At 41.1% G+C, this 20,542-nt stretch overlaps 1 protein-coding gene and 1 long non-coding RNA gene across 4 annotated transcripts; both read left to right on the top strand.

The window, feature by feature from the left end:
- Positions 1-2,283: 2,283 nt before the first annotated feature.
- Positions 2,284-10,494, top strand: meox1 (mesenchyme homeobox 1). 2 transcript variants are annotated; one of them, XM_004080636.5, is made up of 4 exons: positions 2,284-2,580; positions 2,657-3,218; positions 6,401-6,573; positions 9,102-10,494. In XM_004080636.5, the coding sequence occupies exons 2-4, from the start codon at positions 2,720-2,722 to the stop codon at positions 9,222-9,224; spliced, it is 795 nt and encodes a 264-aa protein (XP_004080684.1). In that variant the 5' UTR covers positions 2,284-2,580; positions 2,657-2,719; the 3' UTR covers positions 9,225-10,494. The 2 variants fall into 2 exon arrangements, with proteins under 2 accessions (XP_004080684.1, XP_078794037.1); XM_078937911.1 differs by having other exon boundaries at positions 6,861-9,639.
- A 5,019-nt stretch (positions 10,495-15,513) lies between these two features.
- Positions 15,514-20,026, top strand: LOC111946412 (uncharacterized). Of its 2 annotated transcripts, XR_002872128.2 has the most exons (4): positions 15,572-16,016; positions 17,399-18,995; positions 19,230-19,386; positions 19,463-20,026. It is a non-coding gene; the product is annotated as an uncharacterized LOC111946412 (long non-coding RNA). The 2 variants fall into 2 exon arrangements; XR_013651667.1 differs by having other exon boundaries at positions 15,514-18,995.
- The last annotated feature ends 516 nt before the right edge of the window (positions 20,027-20,542 follow it).

Genomic DNA, 20,542 nt, shown 5'->3' with positions numbered 1-20,542 from the left:
ATTGTTCACTGATGAGTGCCATGCAACCCTGTGTGGTCCAGATGGGTGGAATAGTGGGCGGTTGGATGGCCACCGTGTCCCAACAAGGTTGCGACGTCAGCAATTCAGACAAAGTATTTTCAAAGTCATACTCTTCAAATAAATTGTGATATATTAACTCTGCTACAGTTTTAGAATTTATTGGGATATTCTGCATTTTCACTAAGGGAGTTAGAACTGTCGTCATTGTTCACCCTGATGGCTTTACTTTTAGTTTCTTTCTGCCTTGTCTTAAAGCTGTTTTCTAGGCCTCTTATAATTCTTCATACCAGAGCTACCACATTGATCACTGTGGCTTTGTCTTTAAGTTTGATGTGCATCCATCACAGTTTTGTCAGTCAAGATCTTTGGTCAGATTTTTTACATACTTTATGGATATCTTCTGGCAGAACGTTTGTTCTAAAACTGCATGTGCAAACTCAAACACAAACAAGCTCACTCCTGCATAATGAGAGTGGTTGCCATAGAAATGATGACTCAGACCATCTCGGACCAATCACTGCTTACTGGCTCCAACATGGCGGCACTCATATCACGAAAATGTGTTGGCAGAATTGACTTGATTTGGTCGGAACTGATATGATATGATATGATATGAGTGCCGCCAGTGACATTACACTCATTTGGTCAAGTTCTCATAGTCAAGCCTTTCGATGGTGACCTTGTCTCACAAGGGTCCGTGTTTGGTCCTTGACAGAGTTTCACACCTGCCTAAAAAATAAATCCCCATAAAACTAAGAACACAAACTGGCGCCAGTACAGAAAAGCTGCTAAACAGTGAAGTATGTCTGTTGGCCTTATTGGCAGATGTGACGTTGTCTTAACTGTAGAATGCAAGAATAGAAAAATGTTTGTCAGGATTTTGTTTTACTTCTTATAGCATCTTAATCCTTACTCCACATTCTGTAACAACTGCAAACTTCTCATTAATTTTCTTTGGACTCCATGCAAACAAAATGATGCATACATTCACATTGCACAGACACCCTTTAATTTCCACTGACATACAGATAGCCCCCACTCTGAGCACAAATGCAGCATTACCCCAGTTCCCTGCAGTGACATCAGGCCTGCCGGTAAAAACCAGGGATGCTTCATGGCTCAACAATCTACTGGCTAAATGGAAAGGCTTTTCCTGGGACCTCAAACACTCCCCTTTCTGGCTCTTTATTTCATTTTGTCCACAGATTGTGTCAGCACTATGGCTTTCTGATAAAATCTCTTTTTTTTCTTGCTTTGCCCTTTTTGGGGGGCTTTTTTTTGTTTATTTGAGAAGACAAAATCAACACAATAATTTTTCGCTCACAGGTTAACCCCTTTTTTTTCAGTGTTTTGCTTTCGTGTTCTCCTACTTCAGAGCTTTTTTTCATTATTTTCTGTCAGTAAAAGTGTGATTCCATCCCCCCTTCACTGGGATGTCAACAGTAAAATTGAAACGCGTGGGGAGGGCAAACCTCAACTCAAAAATGGAAGAAGCTTGAAAAAAAACCTGTTTTTGAGTGCAGTGTGGTTCAGTGGGTTTATTGGGTAGGAGATATGCTGAATTGAAGTCCAATGTTTAGCCAAAAAAGCTTTTCATGGTATTAGAGACATGACTTCATGAGGAAGTGACTTGTGTCTTAGGTAAGCATGCAGGAATTAAAAATCAGTGATCAGAAAATGGAGTAAGGGCAGGTCCTGTCTGGATCTGCACGCGAGCACTGTCACACACAGATGCTGAAAGAGGCTCCTTACAGGAAGAGCAAGGAGTTCTAAATAGAAATGGAAGACTTTGAGATGAGCTGGTTGTGGTGAAATATGGCTATCCGGGGTTTTGCCGGAAGGTGTGAACGGTCAGTCCAACCAGGTGGCATTATTTTGCACATGCCATAAAAAAGAGAAACAGGAAAGGAGATTTAATATGGAGAGGATAGACTGAGATCAGGGTTCGGAGGGAAAACTTTCCTCCAAAGGGTGTCAAAAAAGGAACTAAATTGGGTGTCAGAAAGCACTAAGGAGTTGAAATCTGTCAGCCCCCCCAGTTCCCACATGGGTGGGGGCTTGCTTTTCAACTTCTGGGACAATGTCCCTTTAAAAAGCCCCACGTCTGGAAAGCTCATTAGATGTGCATATAAAATTTCCCCTGTGATTAATAGTTGATGAGGAAGGGTTGTTTGGAGGGTACCACCAACATGTGGCCAGCAGGCTCCTCCCCTGCAGGCTCAGATTTCACTCCATAAACTTGCCACTCTTTCCCACCTATATGTTTAAAAAGGAGGAGGGTTCACTTGTCAAGAATGCCTCAGAGGAGTTGTGAAAACAGCCAGCCCCCCCCCCCCCCCTCAAAAAAGGGGGGGTCATGCAGTTGCAGATGAAGCTCTCACGCTGATCCACAGCCAGTCAGAGCCTTGAGGGAAAGAGGTGTGAGAAGGACACAGAAAAAAGTGTGTCTGGACCAGACGTCACGCACACTCCCACTGAGACGTGGAAACCCGCTGCCATAGGAAGGCGTTCATCCTCACGCATTCTGAGCAGTGGAAAAGGCAGCAATATCAGACAGACGTGAGTATTCCACCGGCAGATGCAATGAGACGCCCATGAGGTGGGATCAGTCAGCTGAAGTGTTCGTTTCTCACAGACCTATCGAGGGGCTCTTTTCAGAGGCTTTGCTCAAGAGCGTGTCCAGTGGGTTTGCATCGTCATGGATCAGCCGGCCAGCAGCTGCATGCGGAGCGCCCATCCCGGCAGCCCCATCTGGGGCTGCATGAGGAATCCACACTCTGGGGTCCCTGGAGCCAACCTGCAGTCACCTTACCAGCAGGCCCCTTTCGCCCTTCACCAGAAGCCTGACTTTCTGGCTTACACGGACTTCTCCAGCTCCTGCCTGGTGCCGGCCGCGCCGCACGCCGCCTACCCGCGTGACAACAGACTCTACCAAGAGAGCCCAGGAGGCTATCAGAGAGCCGACTGGCAGTTCAACCCCTGTGAGACCAGGGTGAGAGCGCCCGAGGCCTGCCCACCTGTGGCTCCGGCCGTGGTTAGTGGAGGCGGAAGTGGCGGGCAGGAACTGGACAACGGAGTGAGCGACAGGCTGCCAGGAAGGGTTTCCACGTGCCTGGAGGGAGAATACTCACCGCAGAGCGTGGCGTCAGCTGATTCCGACAAGAAGAGCTCGAGTAAGAGGAAGAAAGACATCACAGGTGAGACAGGTGGAAATAATCCAGACGACATGAGGAAAACCAAACAAAACTCAAATTTCGGAATAACAGTATTTCTCCTGGAAATTTTACTTATTTCTGCTGATCTCTGGTGAACATCAATATAGAGAAAGAAAAAAGTTAACCAAACCTTCTTGAGTTGCCAAAATCTCATGACTAATCGTTGTTTCACATTTTTCTAATAAGAAAAAATATTAAAAACAAATAATTCAGGGATGATATTTACCAGAACAGTGTTGGGTTCATAAAACTTTTCCATGCTCCTTATTGTAGCTGATTCACTTTTTGGCACACCAAATCAGACTAACAGTATGACTTAAAGGTGAAAATGTGCTGTTAAAGAAGCCCATCCTGTTATGATGAAAAAGCTTTAAAAGACTAAAATGTTCCATTCAGCCTCATATCCACAAAGATCCATCTTAGGTTCATGACTTCAGAAAATACAAAAATGCTGTTCTTTGTTATTCAGAAGTGAATATTTTGCACTTTAAAGCAGCAACTCATAATCAGACTGTAACTTCCAGAACATTTCACAACAAAGCAGCTACTCTGTGTATTTCTCTTTTGTTTGTAGTTGCTGTTTGCCTGTCAGAATATTGTTTTTATTCCGAAATATGTATGTTTTTTTGGGGTGTTGAATAAATATTGGTAGACCATAAAAAGCTATCAGGGGCAAGATAATTGTATTAAACATTTTATTCATATATGTACCAAATAAATACACTTTAAAAATGTTAAAAAAAAAGAAGGGCGTAAGCACATAATTAGAGTATTTTAATTTGACAGATAAAAATGATCTTTTAATTCTGCTTATTCATCATTCATAGTTGTAAAATGGCAAAAATTTCAAAACAAATAAAAAATTCTGTTTTTGAAATTAACATTGCTAAACAATGACAAAAAAGACGATGGAAGACCCCAACTTACCTTATTGTAACTTCCACTCTCTAACCTGAAAATGTGCCAGACCACGTCTGCTAAAGTCACTTCCCTGCAAGCCCACTTCTTACATTCTTATCCATTGACATTTTCCTGTCATTAAAGCGTAACACAATCTCTCACTGAGTGCATGCAGCATGTCTGACCACGACATCAGCTCTCCGCTTCAGAAAAGAGCTATTTCCTTTTTAAAAATTGACAAGCTGGTAGGAGAGACCGCGTAAGGAAAAAGGCCTGAGGGCACTGCGGACACAGACAGCTGATGGGAGTTTCTGCAGACACCCCAATGCACCAAAACTGGAGAGATGTGACCAAAACTAATAGGATTTGAAGTGTGCACTTTAGTCCAAAACCTGACTAATGTAATGCAAACTGAATTCAACAGATATTTTGACTAGAAAAAAAAAACCTGATTTGAAGTTTAAATCTACTTATATTAATTTTTATCCAAGATAAATAGGTCCAAGAACTGACACAGAGGGCGAAGTTGTTGTAACCCTTGTGCTATCCTAGGCACTTTAACATTGGGAGTTGTGTCATCTAGACCCACTAGACAGTGCTCTGAACCTTTTTTCTTCAATGATTTATGATCTTCACTGGTGTCCATGGATTACATGAAATCTTTCCACCTTTATCCACCTTTGTCATGGTAGGGATAACACGTCAATGTAAGGGTGGGGTCATCTAAGATAGCACAAGGGATAAATATGTAAAATTGATCCATACTTTTTGTTTTTGTTTAATAGACCAATAAATCATTTTTTTAATCATGATTAATGTATCTGGATTAAATAAGCATAAATCCTTATTTAGTTTTTTCAAAAAAGAGAAACATTAACGTCTTTTTTTCTATCAGATTTTTCAAAACTGCCAGAATAAACTGATTTATGAACTAATCAATACTAAAAAAAAAAAGGGTGTAAGTGTTTACATGTACTTGCTAATTAATCCGAGCATACAAACGCTAAAGTTGTAGCAATCAGACGCCAACTGACAGCAAGCAGCTTTAATTGCATCTTCATTGAGACAAAGTGCCTTTGCACCATCCACCCACAAAGCACCAAATGGTATTTTCCTGTGGGACCCCGCTGGGCGCAGAAGGCCCATCCATGAGAGTTTACGGCCTCCCGCTGTGCTGGATATTTATTGGGGGCCTGTTTAGTGAAAGCCTGTGCTTGCCCCACCAGGTGTTCAGCCTAACTGTAAACCTGTTTGAAACCACTCCAGGTCCAAACCCCCAGTAACACCGGGGCTCCATCAGGAGCATTTTGCTGGAAAACAAAACAAGGCGTGCACAAACACACATGTGCACAGACACACAGTCACACATCTGGACGAGGTGTTGCGGTCAATTTTTTCATTCTGGCCCACTGCTCTGGCAGGCTCACTGCTAAACTTTTCACTTTGACAAATTAGAACCATTTTGTAGAGATTACATCAGCTGCTGGTGTCGCTACTGCTGCACAAAACTGCACAAAGTTGAAATTTGAATCAACCAGCTATTGCACATGTTTAAAAATATTTTAAAAAAACTTTCTGATGTTTTAGGAAGAAAACTAAACAAAAAGTAAAATTAAAATAATCTCTTTTACATTTGAATCTGAAATGAGAAAATTCACCATTCACCTACATTCATGGAGATTTTTTTCTTTTTTAGTGCAGCCTGTCACACAGCGATAAGGTCATGCCGATGCGACACACACAAATACACACGCTCAAACCCAGAAGACCCTGGACACATCCGCACCTTTGTTCTTTTGTTCAAGACCTTTACGACGTTCCGCTGCATTCCTCCCTTAACTTGGTCCCTCTGTGGTCTCTGTGTGGAGTGGCGGCCCCCAACCCGGTGTCCATGCTTTCTCTAGCATTTTTTTTTTACACACACAACATGCATAAATGCAAGCCGAACTTTTGCTGTAACCTTTGAGGTGAAAAACGCTGCAACTACAGGTGAACAGAACTCCTAATGGTGCGTGACGGTGGTCTCCTTTAAACACAAGTTTTAATGTTTGCTGTATAAAAGGGCCTCCTGTTAAACAGCCTTCAGAGTTGGTTTGAAAGGTCCTTCAGGACTGCTTGGAAGATGAAAAACACTGAGATCTTTTTCTAATCAGGTCGGCTGTAAATGCAAGAAGTCAAAAAAAGAAATGTGTCAAGAAAATGCAGTTTTTTGGAGGGTACAAACAGGTGAACTAAACCTTTCTTTTTTGTTTTGTTTTTTGCAGATATCCAGGAATCTGGATTTAAAGTGGATTCCAGCTGCAAAGCAAGGAAAGAGCGCACAGCGTTCACTAAAGAGCAGCTGAGAGAGCTAGAAGCCGAGTTCACCCACCACAACTACCTGACCCGACTGCGGCGCTACGAGATCGCCGTTAACTTGGACCTCACAGAGAGACAGGTGTGCTACTTTCTAGCATTCAAATCCAGCTGGGATGGACCAAACATTGTCAGACGATGTTTGACTAAACTTCATAAATTCACCAGTCTAGCATTTTAAGTTTAACAAAGATCGATCAGCTGCCACAAAAACAATGTATTTTTTCTCCAAGGAGATAAATAGAAAAATTTACTTTTCCAGGAACAAAATGTTGTTTTAAATATTTGTGGAGCATGAAAAAATTGAGCCATCCTGCCAACAAGGTACCACGTATAGAAGATGCTAAATATTCCAAATTTTCTCTCCAGACTGACATTTTTTGCGCCTCGTTACTTTTGAGCTTGGAGCAACTTGTGGTTGAGAAGGACGACATGCAGCTGGGATGATCGGGGGGAGAAGAGCTGTGGACTTGGTGAAATCGAGCGTGCATGTGTCAGTGGTGCTGGATGAAACCCCAGCCTGCCTCTCAAAGGCAGCTCCTCCTAATGAAGCAGCGGTGACCACACGTACTGCTTTCTGCTCCCTAATCTAAGTTCCAGACCTCTGAAAGACAGTCCGTCCTCACTCAGCGCTCCTCCTGTTCCTCGGCTGCGTTTTCTAGTGACACAGTCTGCAGATTAGCTGTCATTTCAGTAAGGGGGGCGGACACTTGAGGGGGCATGTGGAAACAGATTTATAGGTTTTTAGAAGATGAGGCACTCTGGGATGAGGAGAGTTCAACTAAAAATTCCTGAAATCACCACAGTGACTGATTATGAAGAAGCATCTCATTTTTATTGAGACTAAGAGTTGCAAAAAAAATTTAAGGATAAAAATTTTTATGTCTGCCTACAAGTCACATTTCAAAATATAGCCAAACAGCTAAAACATTATGTGAGAACAAAATTGGGGTCTTCTAATTAGGATTATGCAATATTTAGCTATAATTTAAAAGCCTGTGCTGTTTTTAAGAGATATTTTCTGCAGACCTGAAGGGGCTCATTAGAAATTCGTTTTTGGGTTGTTGGCACAAAAGTTAGCCTAGCTAATTTCCCAACATGTCTTTGTTTACATTATCTCCCACTAGTGACATGCCCAAGCTAACATTAGTATGGCAAAAGTAACAGCAAGCAATATCGGAGGTATCCAGCCGCACAGTTTAGAGCCAGATGGCAGCTTAGACGAGGAAATGAAAATGTACATAGATCTATATGTCTGAAAATGAATGATTTAGAATTGGACCGCAAAAAGTGAGACTTTAGCCCGCTCACGGCAGTCGCTGCATCATAAGTCAGGTTTTTTTTAAACATTGTTTTCGTCTGCTCCAAATTCAATACAATTTTGATAAAGGAATACTCAGAAATGCAGTTTTAATGTTAAATTCTTTTAGAAATCTCCTCCATTATGGGAAAAATGCTACAAAAACATGTTGAAAACACCAAAACACAATTTTCATTGACATGGGTCTTTAAGTAAACTCTTCCTTGGGCACATCAGAGGTTAGCTTATATAAACCTCCTCTGATTGTATGACTAGGTTCCTTTGAGCTTATTCTCTAAAATGGAAGGAAAAATAATAATAATGTAGGGAAAAGATGGGAAAAAAGTGCAAGCAAGAAGTAAGAAGCAAATGGAAAGAGATGATAACATAAGCAGCACAAACATAATAATAAAAAAAATCTCCATCTTTTCTGCTTTCTGGGGATATGTGTTGGTATAGAAAGTAAAAGCATGCTTATTTGTTTTGGCCAATTTTATTGTGTAAGAGCAAATTTAACCTTAAATAACCCAAAAACATTTTTCCTACAGTTTTGTAAAAGGAAACCGTTTTCATTTGGCAATTATTTCAAAAACTTAATGACTATAAAGTGTGTTTGAAATCTTCACTGCTCTCTCATCTTGTTTCCTGTGACTTCCTGACAAAGTTTCAAGCGTTTGCAGGGTTTTCTCTCTGGACAGTTAAAATACGAGTTCATTTTCATTTTACCAGATTGTGGTGATTCACACGAGCTTCATTCACAGTGCACGTCTGCTAAAAGCACATCCTGTGGAGGCTGCTGGCTTCCTGGTTGTGGACTTTTCTGACCTGTTGTGTATATGCGATACCCTCTCCTCACATTTGGAGAGCTTCTGGAGCCAGAACTGATCGCTTTGCTTCAAATAAATGTCTCTGCCTCCAAGGCCAGAGCTAACCAAGAAATTGTATGTACTGCTGTGGGAGATTTCTGGGGATTACTTGTCAATCTTTTTGCTGAAAATGTTGTAAATTTTGCAAGAAACCCTGAAAACCAGAAAGAAATATTGCTGTCGGGTTCATGGAGTTGTAGCAATTGTCAGTAATGCACTAGTGCCCCTGGTGGGGCAAGCACAGGCTTTCATTGAACAGTTATTCTCTTTTTGACCTTCAAATAAAAGGTAATAATATTTTCTCATAAGAAATTACAGTTAAAATTTTGTTTTCAGTTATAAGCACAGCAGGATAAAATAAGTGAACTCTGAAAATCCTCATAATGCAATAGGATTGAAAGTTTATCATAGTCTTTTGTCTGATGCAGTTTTTGTGTTTCGCAGGTAAAAGTTTGGTTTCAGAACAGACGGATGAAGTGGAAGAGAGTGAAGGGAGGACAGTCAACTTCGCCCAATGACCTTGAAAACGACGATATAGACTCAGCTGCCTCCCCAAGCTCTGAATAAACCAACCAAAACACAACAATGCGACTGGACAACTTTTGCTTGATTCTCTGGAAAATTGCCCTTCAGGAGACTTTTTGAATTCCCAGGAAGACTGTTAAGTGTTGTACATAAGACGTCTTAAACAAACTTCATTTTGATGTTTGTTGTTTCTCTTTTCCCCTATTTTTACATTACTGACTGTGTTTCAATGCTGTTGAAATTTGCAGTCATTGTGGAGAAAGTCCATACATCAGCTTTTCGTGTGTTGATAATGTATCCAAGGTGGCTCTGAAGTGCAAATCCCACTAACAAATCACTCAACGCAAAGACCATGTACAGATCACAACAGCAATTTAAAAAGCAAAACTAATAATGAGAAAAACAATATTTAATTTTAAAACCATTTTTTTAATAAAAAAAACCCAATTAAAAAAAAGGAAATATAATTAAAATGAAACATTTCCGAAAACAAAAGTACTTTCCAGAAATCTCAATGAAATGATAAAAAACGAAAATGGAAAAATGTAGCTACTATGGAACATCGCTAATGTTTTTTTTTTCTTCTTTGTCCATAAACTGTTTTATGATTAATACAGAGCTTTGTGCCAAATAACTTTTGATCAAAAATGATGAACAAACATCATCCAATAAACAGTGTCCCATAATGCTTACCTTTTCTTGTAGGTACAATGGGACATCGCCGATTGGATACTGACGTTGGATGATATCCTCACCCAATCAGGGATGTCCCATAGTACCTACCTTTTCCAATTTCTTCTTTTGTTATTTAGGTTTCATTTTGAATTATAGATATTATTTTTGCTTTTCAAATTTTTTTATTTTTATTTCAATTCATTTTTTTAAATAAAAAATTTAAAATAATTTTGATTTGATTTTTTAAAAGTGTTGTTGTTTATTTTAATTGTGATTTTTAAAATGTCTTTGCCTGTAGTAGTTTGTTGGTGTAATTTGCACTTCAGGGCCACAGTACATATCAGACTGTGATTGTGTTTGAGTGCGTCATCTTTCTGAACACTATTTGACGCTTGACTACAAACACCTGAGGAGACTCAGACTGCACACATGTTGTCGAGCTCTAAGTGCCTCTGAATTAATGTTCTTTTTTTTAATATATATGTATAAAACTATATATTATTTTGTCAGGTTTTTTTCCTTGAGTTTTGTTCTGTCCGACATTTTTACTGCTTCTTTATACAGTTTAAATGCTATTGATCAAACCCAGATGGAGACTGTTTCTACGAATAGAATAAATCATATCATGCAAAATGGAGAACATATTGCAATGATTTTTTTCCACCTGTGGATGTTGAGTTACGATTGGACGGTGGGTACAGACCACCTTTTCATGGCTGATCAACACGTGTAGACCTTTAGGTGAGATGTTGACCGACTGCAGTGGCTAAAACTAAATCATTACAGAGGATCGGTGTGCTACCATGTGCTTTTGATGTCCGGGAGTGAAATAAAAGTTATGAAAAGTGTGCTTGGTTCTGTCTCCCTGAGTTCTCCTGAACTCTCTGAGACCCTCAGAGTTGGGAGCTGAAATGCTCCCCTTTCAGTTTTTTCTCTTAATTAGGGTTGTCTTTGGCGTTATTGGTTTACACTTGCGTCAGGTCAAAGGTCTGGGTCAGGCATTTAGATTCTATGCTGAGGCACGAGACTGAATTATGTGTGGTGTGAAAACTGTCACTGTTGGTCTTCAGGCTGATTTTTCATTTCAATCTCGTTGTCCTGTAGGAGCAGACAGCTGTTCAAAAACACTTGGACTAATCACTCTATTCACATCTGCAACTCTTACACTCTTTTTCTCCATTTATGACATTTGTAATTATGTCTGACTTCCCAGATTTAGTCAGCCCTACTATGGGGTGCAGGTAGAATTTCAAGGGGGGCTGGTCTGGCTGTGCTGAGAGTTTGGGGTTTCATAACCCCTCCAAGGCCCTAAAATACTTAGAAAACCATGGTATCATAGTATCATTGCATCTATCTTCTCCTTTAATCTTTTTAATATCTTATACATTTTATGTTGAATGCTCTTCCTGACACTACCATCTGTATTTACCTGGGACCAGCACTCTTTTTTTTTGTGGTGGTGGTGATGGTTTTTTTTGGGGTAATGATTTCTTTAGTTAATTGTGGATTTTTGCCAGCAATCAAGTTTGAGGGGGGTTAGGACAGTTAAGGGGGGGGGGGGGGGTCCCCATATCCTTGGTTTTGCACACCTGATACTGCAGACAGCAGAGAGGAAAGTGAAAACAAGAAGGCTTTGTAAGCCAAGAGAGTCTAATAGAAGACTTCTAGTCTTATAGAGGACAAATGTGTATTTTATAGGTTTCACTGTCGTCTGTTCCCTTCAACCATCAATTTTCTGAACCTGTTTTATCCCTTACAGGGCTGCCAGAGCACCAATCTGTTGCAGGGCCAATCACACCTAGGGACAATTTAAATTTAAAGAATTATCATTATTTAGAGTCATCAATTATGACACATGAAAATACACACTTACATGGGAAGAATATTAATGCTCACAGAGAATTGTCCCAGGTGGGACTTGAACCAGGACCTTCTTGCTGTGAGGTAAGAGCACCAACCACTGCGCCCGCATGCAGCCCTGAAAATGGAGCCTGAAAACCCATTTTATGAAAGAACCTAAGGAATACATCTTTCATTGTAATAAAATTGTAAAGTTCAGTTTATTTAATGATCACAATGTTAACCACTGCAACTGTATCTCATATATAAGTTGCTTTTACCCAAGCAAATTCATAGTACTTTTATTTTGGTAACTTAAAATATATAAAAAGAACAGTCAACATTGTCTGATTTCCACAACAACATATGTTTCAGTATAAGAAAAAAAAATTGAATGAAGGTACCTTAACCAATAAGATTCTAGAAGTATAATTAAGGAAATAAAGTGCTGATTATTCTTTTTTTTTTTTTTTTTTTTTTTTTAACTTGTCCTGTCCAACAGGAAGGCAGATGGCGGCAGATGAGAGCTGAGGGCCTCTTGTGTTGGACATATTTTACTTTAACAAGAGGGGTTATTAATCTTCAGACAAACCAAAGGTATGTCTGGATAAACCCCTTTTGTAATTGAGGCCAAACTTTATTAATTTCAACCATGTTTGAAAATCTTTGGTGTTGGACCGGACGGAAAAGGAAAGAAGGGAAGAAGAGAGAGGGATGTTAGAGAGGGGGGGGGGGGGGGTGATAGTGAGATGGGGGGAGGGGGTAAGACCATAAAGCAGCATAGAGCAGACAGGTTTACTGGTTGTTTATCATTACAGTTCGGTTCAAGTGTAGTACAAAAAGGGCGGGGCCAGTCCACACACACTCAAATGTTATCAACACACCTGCTAGCTGCAAAAAATGTCCACATGTCAACATGTACACAAAACAGATAGTGTTTACAAACGCATACCTATGCCTTTAAACCAACTAGTGTGAAATATTTCATTCATTCAATCATGCAAACTATTAGTGCAAAGGTGAGCTAACACCTGTGCTCAGGTGAGTGTTTATGTTCTTCTAAAATGGATGGTGGAATGTGAAAAGAAGGAGGAGGAGCGCCCAGCCACCCCCACACCCAGACCCCCGCCGCAGCAGCAGTGGCAGCCGGAATCCCCCCAACGACACACGGGAACAGGCAGGGAACAACCGCCCCCCGGGCGACCAAGACTGCCACCCAGGCCAGGGCCAGCAGGACCGCCGCGAGGCCCCCAGAGCCAGAGAGCAGGGAGGCGCGGAGGGAAAGAGACCGCCGCCCCAGCCCAACCAGGAAAGCAGCCCCCCCGCCGCGCCGGGAGAGCCCAACGCAGGGCCCCACCGGAGAAGGACGCCCACAGCCCCAGACGAGCACCCCACCACCACCCAGGAGTTCCGGACATCCCCCCGCCCCAACCCCAGGTACGAGCCAGGACCCCCCAAGGGAGACCCGCTCCGCACTCCAGGCAGCCACCCACTCGGCCCACGGTTGGTCCAGGAAGGAGCAAGGCAGGGGCCCGCCGCCCCCGCCCAGGAGGGGGGAACCCCAGGGAAAAAAGGGGGCCCACAAGGGGTGTTGTAAACATGGCCCGACCAGGCTCGGCTACTGTTGGAAGTTTGGCGGGGCCCAGCGCTCAGGGGCAAGGACCAGGACCCACCCCCCAGGGACACGAACACCCCCGGCTCAGGTGTAATGTGAACCCCCCCACCGTGCGGAGAGAGCACCGCCGGGCCCAGGAAGCCGGCACCCAGGGGACACGGCCGCCGTCGCCAAGGGGCCTGCACCAGTGCTGATTATTTTTTAATATTACTTAATGTAGATTAATAAAACAATAAAGTGTGATAATGAGGAAACATGACAGGGTGAAGGAATGTTGCTTTAATGTGGCTAAGATGCTTTATTTACATGACAGGATGGACTGCAGCTGCAACTCTGCTTTCTCACGCGTATTCTACCGCTCATCCCCACAACGTTGGCCTTTTTTCCGAGTGTTTTTCATGTCACTCCGATCTATTAGGTCACTAAACTAGAATCTATTGCTGTGAGGTTCTGCAGAACTTTGGCCCGGTTTGCCGAAAGCCTTTTGCCTGATCCTCCGTGCATTAGCCGCTGTGCAGCTGCAGTGCTTCACTTGTTCTTTTCTAAGCCCGCTACAAAGCACCGCATTCTGCGTTTTTATATGATACCGGCAGTACCCATCCCAAGTAAAATCTATGTAGTGCATGTCTCATAACAATAAACAAGGTGGTTCTCACTGAGATCTTGTTGTTTTTTGCGGTGTTGAGCTTGTCAAAGAGGTTTAGTGGGCTGTGCTGCCAACTAGCGTTCGGAGGTTTAAGTGGAAACCAAGAGTCAGCTGCTGAAGGACCCTCATAAATAATTAAATAACTATCCTCCTGACAGCATTTTAAATCGATAAAAGTATTTCCAAATGAAATATCGCGATTTATTGCCGAAACCATTTTTCTAGTTGTTAATGCGGGAAGCATTCTTTTCAGCAATTTCTTTTAAAAAGTGTGATTGTTGCCTTGGTTTGATTTTGGGTGAAGTTGATCTTCACGGAAAGTAAACTCTTTTAAAAAAATGATTTTATCAGTTTAATATTTATGGCAGAGAGGGAGGAAGTGCTTTTATATTACACTAATTTCAGTGTTGACTAATTAGAACTTCCTGCCACTGCAAAGGACACTTGTAAATCAAATCTTTTTAAACTATTATTGTTATATTAACATTCATAACTTGACCTCAGAACAAGCTAAAGTTGTGTTGAGACAACTTTTAGCTCAGATGGGTCCAATCCACCTTGAAAATGTAAAACCATTTGAACAAACATTTGCTGCCCAACCCCAGGTGCTGGGGAATGATTAAGTACAATCAGTCCTAAATGTAGAGGATGAGGAAAATCCCATAAAATAAGGGCATAATTAACTTTACTAACATCTCGCATGGAGGTCCAGGGTCGCTGCAGTCAGATGGGAATTGGGTCTCCCCAGAAGAGATCCCGTGTGGACCTCTGCAACACCGAAGACTGTTTCCACAGCAGCTAACAGAGTGAGCTTCTTGCTAGTGGGAGCACATGTGTGTTTGTGAGCTTGAACAGGAACACGGATCCTTGCTGTCATTCCGGTCGGCTCACAAAGGGCCATTAACCTGACGAGGTGGAGCTGGACTCCAAAAAAGCTGAGGTATTTGGCTCCCGAACACTAGTTTCAACGGAAGCATCTGGATGGGGCCAATTTGATCTCAACCTGAGTGGAACCAAGACAAACCCACACACGGGGCCCCCAGGAGCAAAAAAAAAAAAAAAAGAACTTGCTGGCTGACCACTGCTCTATGATGGAAAAGGGAAATAATAGGTGGGTATGGGTGAAAAGACGGCTTCTCAAGTACAGGATGTTGTTGTAGCAGGTAGCCAGTCATCCAATTTCCTGCTTCCCAAAGAAAACAAGAGCTGGAGCTGAGGAGTCCCCGCACTCACAATGGTGGGCCTTTGCCGGCCAAACAAAGCCTTCAGGGGTTAATGCCCTCTCTGCTGGTCTGCAGGGACCGGAGCTGGCGGGACGGCTGTCCCATACACACACAGAGAGAGTTGGGGTCAAGTGTTACTGTACATCTGACCCCTCTGGGCCGGCGCTGCAGCTGCTGGAGATGGAAAAACTCCAAGTCAATCCTCTTCCTGCCCCCCCCCAACTCTACCTCTATTAGGGTCTATTATTGTATTAGACGTAATAGTAGTCAAAATAAACCATGTCCAAATGTAATGATAATTTAAATATCAGCAGTGTAAACTAATGAATCTGGAATGTTGTTCTTTCATCATGGAGGTTCCTTTTAAACACTCTGGGGTAGGGCAAACCCAGGAGGTAGATTTCAGTTGGGGTTGGGCTTGGCTCAACATAGAGGAGTGTGGGTTTCCCCCGCACACCTATCTGTATTAGGGTAGTGGTTCATCTGTGTTAAACATGTTTAGTTACGATCGTCTTCCAATGCTTGGCTCCAAGTTTGGTTTTTTTACAGAAGCAGAAGTTCCGGAAATGCTGCTCAACGGCTGCAAAAAGGCTAAAATCCAGGCGCTGACAGTCACAGCTCGCCGTGATTATAAAAGCAGATTGAAGCTGCGGGAAGCATTCTTGAAATAACTCCTCTACTTTGAACACAACCTTCTCTGTGGGCAAAGAGCAATAAGAAAACATTCGTCAGAGTTCCAAGCAGTCGCTGACTTCACCTTCAGCTCTCAGCGGGAATATTCCAAAAACAGGCTTCCAGAGAATCCAGCCAGGAGATTAAAGCGAGCAGACTCTCAGGTAGCACAAAGCTAAAATGTCCTGCATTTGGGGACATTATGAGATGCAGTTGAATTTCCACTGTCTGTTTTAGACTGTTTTAGTCTAATGGATAAAACAGCATTCATGCACTTTAAATGCCTAAAAATGTAGTTACTGCTGTGAATCAATAGTCATTACATTATTTTGCATTTTTGAATTTGAATTTACTTATTAATTACGTTTGTTCACGGACGTGAATCTTTTTAAATATTTATTTTTATACAAAGACTAATTAAATAGTCAACTCCAGTATTACCTTTCTACATAATAAGTTAAAATATGCATCTCTGTGATATGCTACTGAAATGAAAGAAATTCCATTGCAAACTGAATATGAGAGAAAAAATATCAGGACTATATTAGGTCCTGAAAGACAAATACAAATTCTAAAGGTGGTGAAAATTTCAGGCGCTAAGATAAAAAAACAGAAACAGTCTCAGGTGTAAAAATTAAAATATGCATGGACTTGCAGATATTGTGTTTTATTTCCACTTATTTTGAAGAAAACAGTCATTTGTAACAAAATCAACAAAAAAAAGTCAAAATTAATTATCTTTTACAGTGTTTATCACTAATATATGTTTTTCCAGTTGCATATTACAGAAGAATCAGAAAGCCTTTATTGTCATCGTTACACAAGAAACTTGTGACAACGAAATTTCCGGTGCTCTCCAGCTGCTTAAACAATAAAAATAGGTAATGTTCTAAAGAACGATAAAATTGTGTTTAACTGAAAATATAAATATGTACAAGCTATATAACTTTTCTTTATTGCACTGTATTGCACATGGGAATTGATAATAAGAATACTGTATATATCAAATTTCCGCTCAATGGGATGCACGGATTACAGTTTTTCTCAGTCACTTTAGTACAATTCTCAGATCAGACTGAAATTCCCAAAACTATTTGTTCAATCTTCACATCATGATGTCACTTGTGCACATCATATAAGCAGATTCTCACTTCTTTGAACAAGTTGCAATTGCTTTGGTACATCCATGCAAATGATTATGTACAATTCTCTGCTCTTTGCTACATTTTCACTTGTTTATGTCATGTTGATCAAAATGTATTATATAGTTCACTGTGCAATAGTCTTCTTCCTCAAAACACCTAGTCATTAGTTCATCGTATAAGTCATTAACTGCAAAATGGTTGACCAAGTTGTCATAATGTGACAAACATATTTCTATACATCTCCATTATATGTTTTTGTCTAAATCTGTCCTGAATTGGTAAATTGCTCTCAGGTGACTTGACTTCCCCTAACAAAGGTGCATCTCATTGACAATGAATGGGCAAGTATATGCTGTATATGGCTGAAGCACAACACAATGTTCTATGTCTGACAATGGAAGGAGAAGGAATTGGACGAGGTCAACAGCCAGAGAGAAGAAGAAGAGGAAGAGGAGTGAGGCTGCGTGGTGGAGGAGTTAGGGGGCAAAACCGAGGAAGAGGCCGAAGACATATACAGTACATGTTCCTGATGAGATAAGAGCCACACTTGTAGACCATGTTGTCAACCATGGGCTCACAATGGCTGAGGCTGGTAGAAGGGTGCAGCCAAATGTTAGGAGAACAACAGTGTCCTCAATTATTCAGACCTTTCGTCGAGAGAACAGGTATGTAATCTAAAATATGAACTGTTCTGTGATGTTTCATACAATATTACTGTATTTTTACAATATGTAAAGCTTTTTGCAAGATTCAGTAAGTACTGTAAGTAGGCCTACATTTTATACAGTGACATTTTATCTTCCTGAATTTTGTATTTTGCATTACTGTATCTTTTCGACATAGGACTGCAAGACAACTTCACAGGGGCGGCAGAGGGCCCCTTTTCACTGCTTACGAAACAGGAGGAGGCTATTTGCATCATGGTTGTAGAAAACTATGCGATAAGACAAAGAGAGATAAAGAGTGCCATTATAGAGCAGTGTTTTTCAACCTTTTCTGAGCCACGGCACACTTTAACCTTAAAAAAAATCCCGCGGCACACCAGCATCCAAAAAAAAAAAAAAGGAGAAACTCATGGTCTGTATTGATCTACAGTCCCTCCACAATCTCACATGCATTTTTGAGATAATTGTGTCAGAAAAAGCTGGAAACTGCAGCTGTTTTTTTTTTTCTAAAAAATGCAATAAAAGTTAAGTTAGAAGATTTAAAAACAGATTGATGTGTGTTCGTTGTTTCAAGACGTTTAACAACAGATCTCCTTGTGCGCTGTCAATCTCATGACCCAATGCATCATGGGAGATGTAGTGCATAAAACGGCTGGAGATCGGTTTTCGGAGCTTCAGTGTTTTGTTCACTTGTTCCACGGTCTGATACCGGATTCTGTGCAAAGCTACACCGCTAAAGACGAGCTTTAGCTGCTATTTTTGTTAGAACTGAGCGACTTTACGAGCTAAATCGGGACAAGGAAGTGAAGACTTTAACCACGTCTGATTGGTCAGACTGATGACATGTGATTAAGCTCCCCAAGAATGATTGGTGGAGACAGTTAAAGGGACGGGACTTTTCCAAAATACAGCCGAAGGTGCAGCTGAATCGCGGTACTGTACAGTCATTCTTATCAAAATGTCTTTAATAAAATAAAATAAACGCAAAGAAAATGTATTTTACATCTTTTATATTCCTAACTCCTCAGTGTTTTATCAGGGCCTGTTTGGATGAACAGAGAGCTGAAATCCTGGAGATGGGAAATGTTTTTAGATCAGTTAATGAGGACAATTTCCCACGGCACACTTGACCATCTCCCACGGCACACTAGTACACTGGTTGAAAAACACTGTTATAGAGGACAACAACATATTTGCAAATATCCAAACATTGAGCATCTCAGCCAATGACAGAGTGCTGAAAGGACATCAGATAAAAATGAAGCAGCTTTACACTGTTCCATTTGAAAGAAATCGTGAAAGAGTGAAGGAACTACGCTACCAGTATGTACAGGTAAAACATGCATGGACATGCAGCAACTGTACTGCACAGTAAACACTATGTATATCATACAACGATATACATTACAGTAAGCGGGTTTTTACACATTACACAAATCTTTACACATTTGCTATGGCTGTGGAAAAGTAATGCAATATGTGATTTATACATTTGATGTAACTCTATCTTAGCCAAAATGTAAATTCTTGTAATTCATAAAACTCATTTTGTGTCTTCTGTATATAGCGTATGATGGAACTGGAAGCAAGTGAACAGCCGCACAGCTTCATCTACATGGATGAGGCTGGCTTCAACCTGACAAAATGTAGAAGGCGTGGCCGAAATATTATCGGCCACAGGGCTACAGCTGATGTGCCAGGCCAACGGGCCATCTGTGACAATGGTGTGCTTACTCATATTCCCATAATAGGTCTATACAACACAGAACATCTTATAACCTTTCTAGAAACTCTCTACAGAGATCTCATCCCTGAAGAAGAGAGGGGTCAGAGTGGAGATCACCTGCCAACGTATGTGACAGTTTGGGACAATGTGAGTTTTCATCACTCCAACATCATCAGGCAATGGTTTACAGCCCACAACAGGATGCGGATGGAGTTCATTTCACCCTACTCTCCATTCCTTAACCCTATTGAGGAATTTTTCTCAGCATGGAGATGGAAAGTTTATGATCGCCAGCCACATACACAAATGACCCTCCTGGCTGCCATGGATGCAGCGTGTGATGACATCACAGCAGACGCCTGAAGAGGCTGGATAAGACACTCTAAAAGATTCTTTCCACGCTGCATTGCAAGAGAGGATATTTGCCGTGATGTGGATGAGAATTTGTGGCCTAACATACAGGAACGACAAGAGGTGTAGGAAGACCACACCAATTCCTACTGCCTGTACTGTTGTACAGAATATTGTCCTATCTTTTTTTTCCCTTTGTGTTACTGTTTGCAGTGGGTTTTTTCTATGATGGTATGCCATGGTCTGTCAACAAATTACAATATGAACAATAAAAGTGTAAATGTGAATCTTGTCCAGTCACTTGCAATCAAACAAAAAAGGTGTAACTTACATTTTACAATAATTGGCATCAAAACTTTAGCCATAGTTTACATCAGAACCTCCCTCTGAAGTACACAGTTATATTGACAACATGACTAAGTCATTTGACTTTCTTGTTCGTAGACAATGACATAACGACTTGACATTCTGATGGCACTGACATGTTCAATGACATAAAGACTTAGTTTTGAGAGATGAACTAAAGATTTTGAGCAAGTTACAGGCTTTTGCAAGAAATCTATAGTGTTTTGCTGTTTGTACACATTGTTTTGAGAAATGCACACACAAATTTGCAAACTTCAATTCTGATCTGAGAATTGTACTAAAGCGACTGAGAAAAACTGTAAAGGGGGAGCATCGTCAATGAATGGTCTATTTTCATATCATATACAGGTATAAGGCGCAGCAAACTGTTAGCTCTAGCCTATTAGATGACACAAAAGTCACGGAAAGGTCTGTCAGTCAGTCTTTATTACTGTAAC

This window comes from Oryzias latipes, chromosome 19, assembly GCF_053564925.1.
Source record: "Oryzias latipes strain Hd-rR chromosome 19, Olatipes_Hd-rR_3.1".
Lineage (NCBI taxonomy): Eukaryota > Metazoa > Chordata > Actinopteri > Beloniformes > Adrianichthyidae > Oryzias > Oryzias latipes.
This window is presented reverse-complemented; position numbering and strand designations above follow the sequence as displayed.

Coding starts and splice junctions, on each gene's coding strand:
- meox1 (XM_004080636.5), top strand. CDS start 2,720: ATGGATCAGCCGGCCAGCAGCTGCATGCGGAGCGCCCATCCCGGCAGC. Junction 3,219..6,400: donor GAGGAAGAAAGACATCACAG/GTGAGACAGGTG, acceptor TGTTTTTTGCAG/ATATCCAGGAATCTGGATTT. Junction 6,574..9,101: donor TGGACCTCACAGAGAGACAG/GTGTGCTACTTT, acceptor TGTGTTTCGCAG/GTAAAAGTTTGGTTTCAGAA.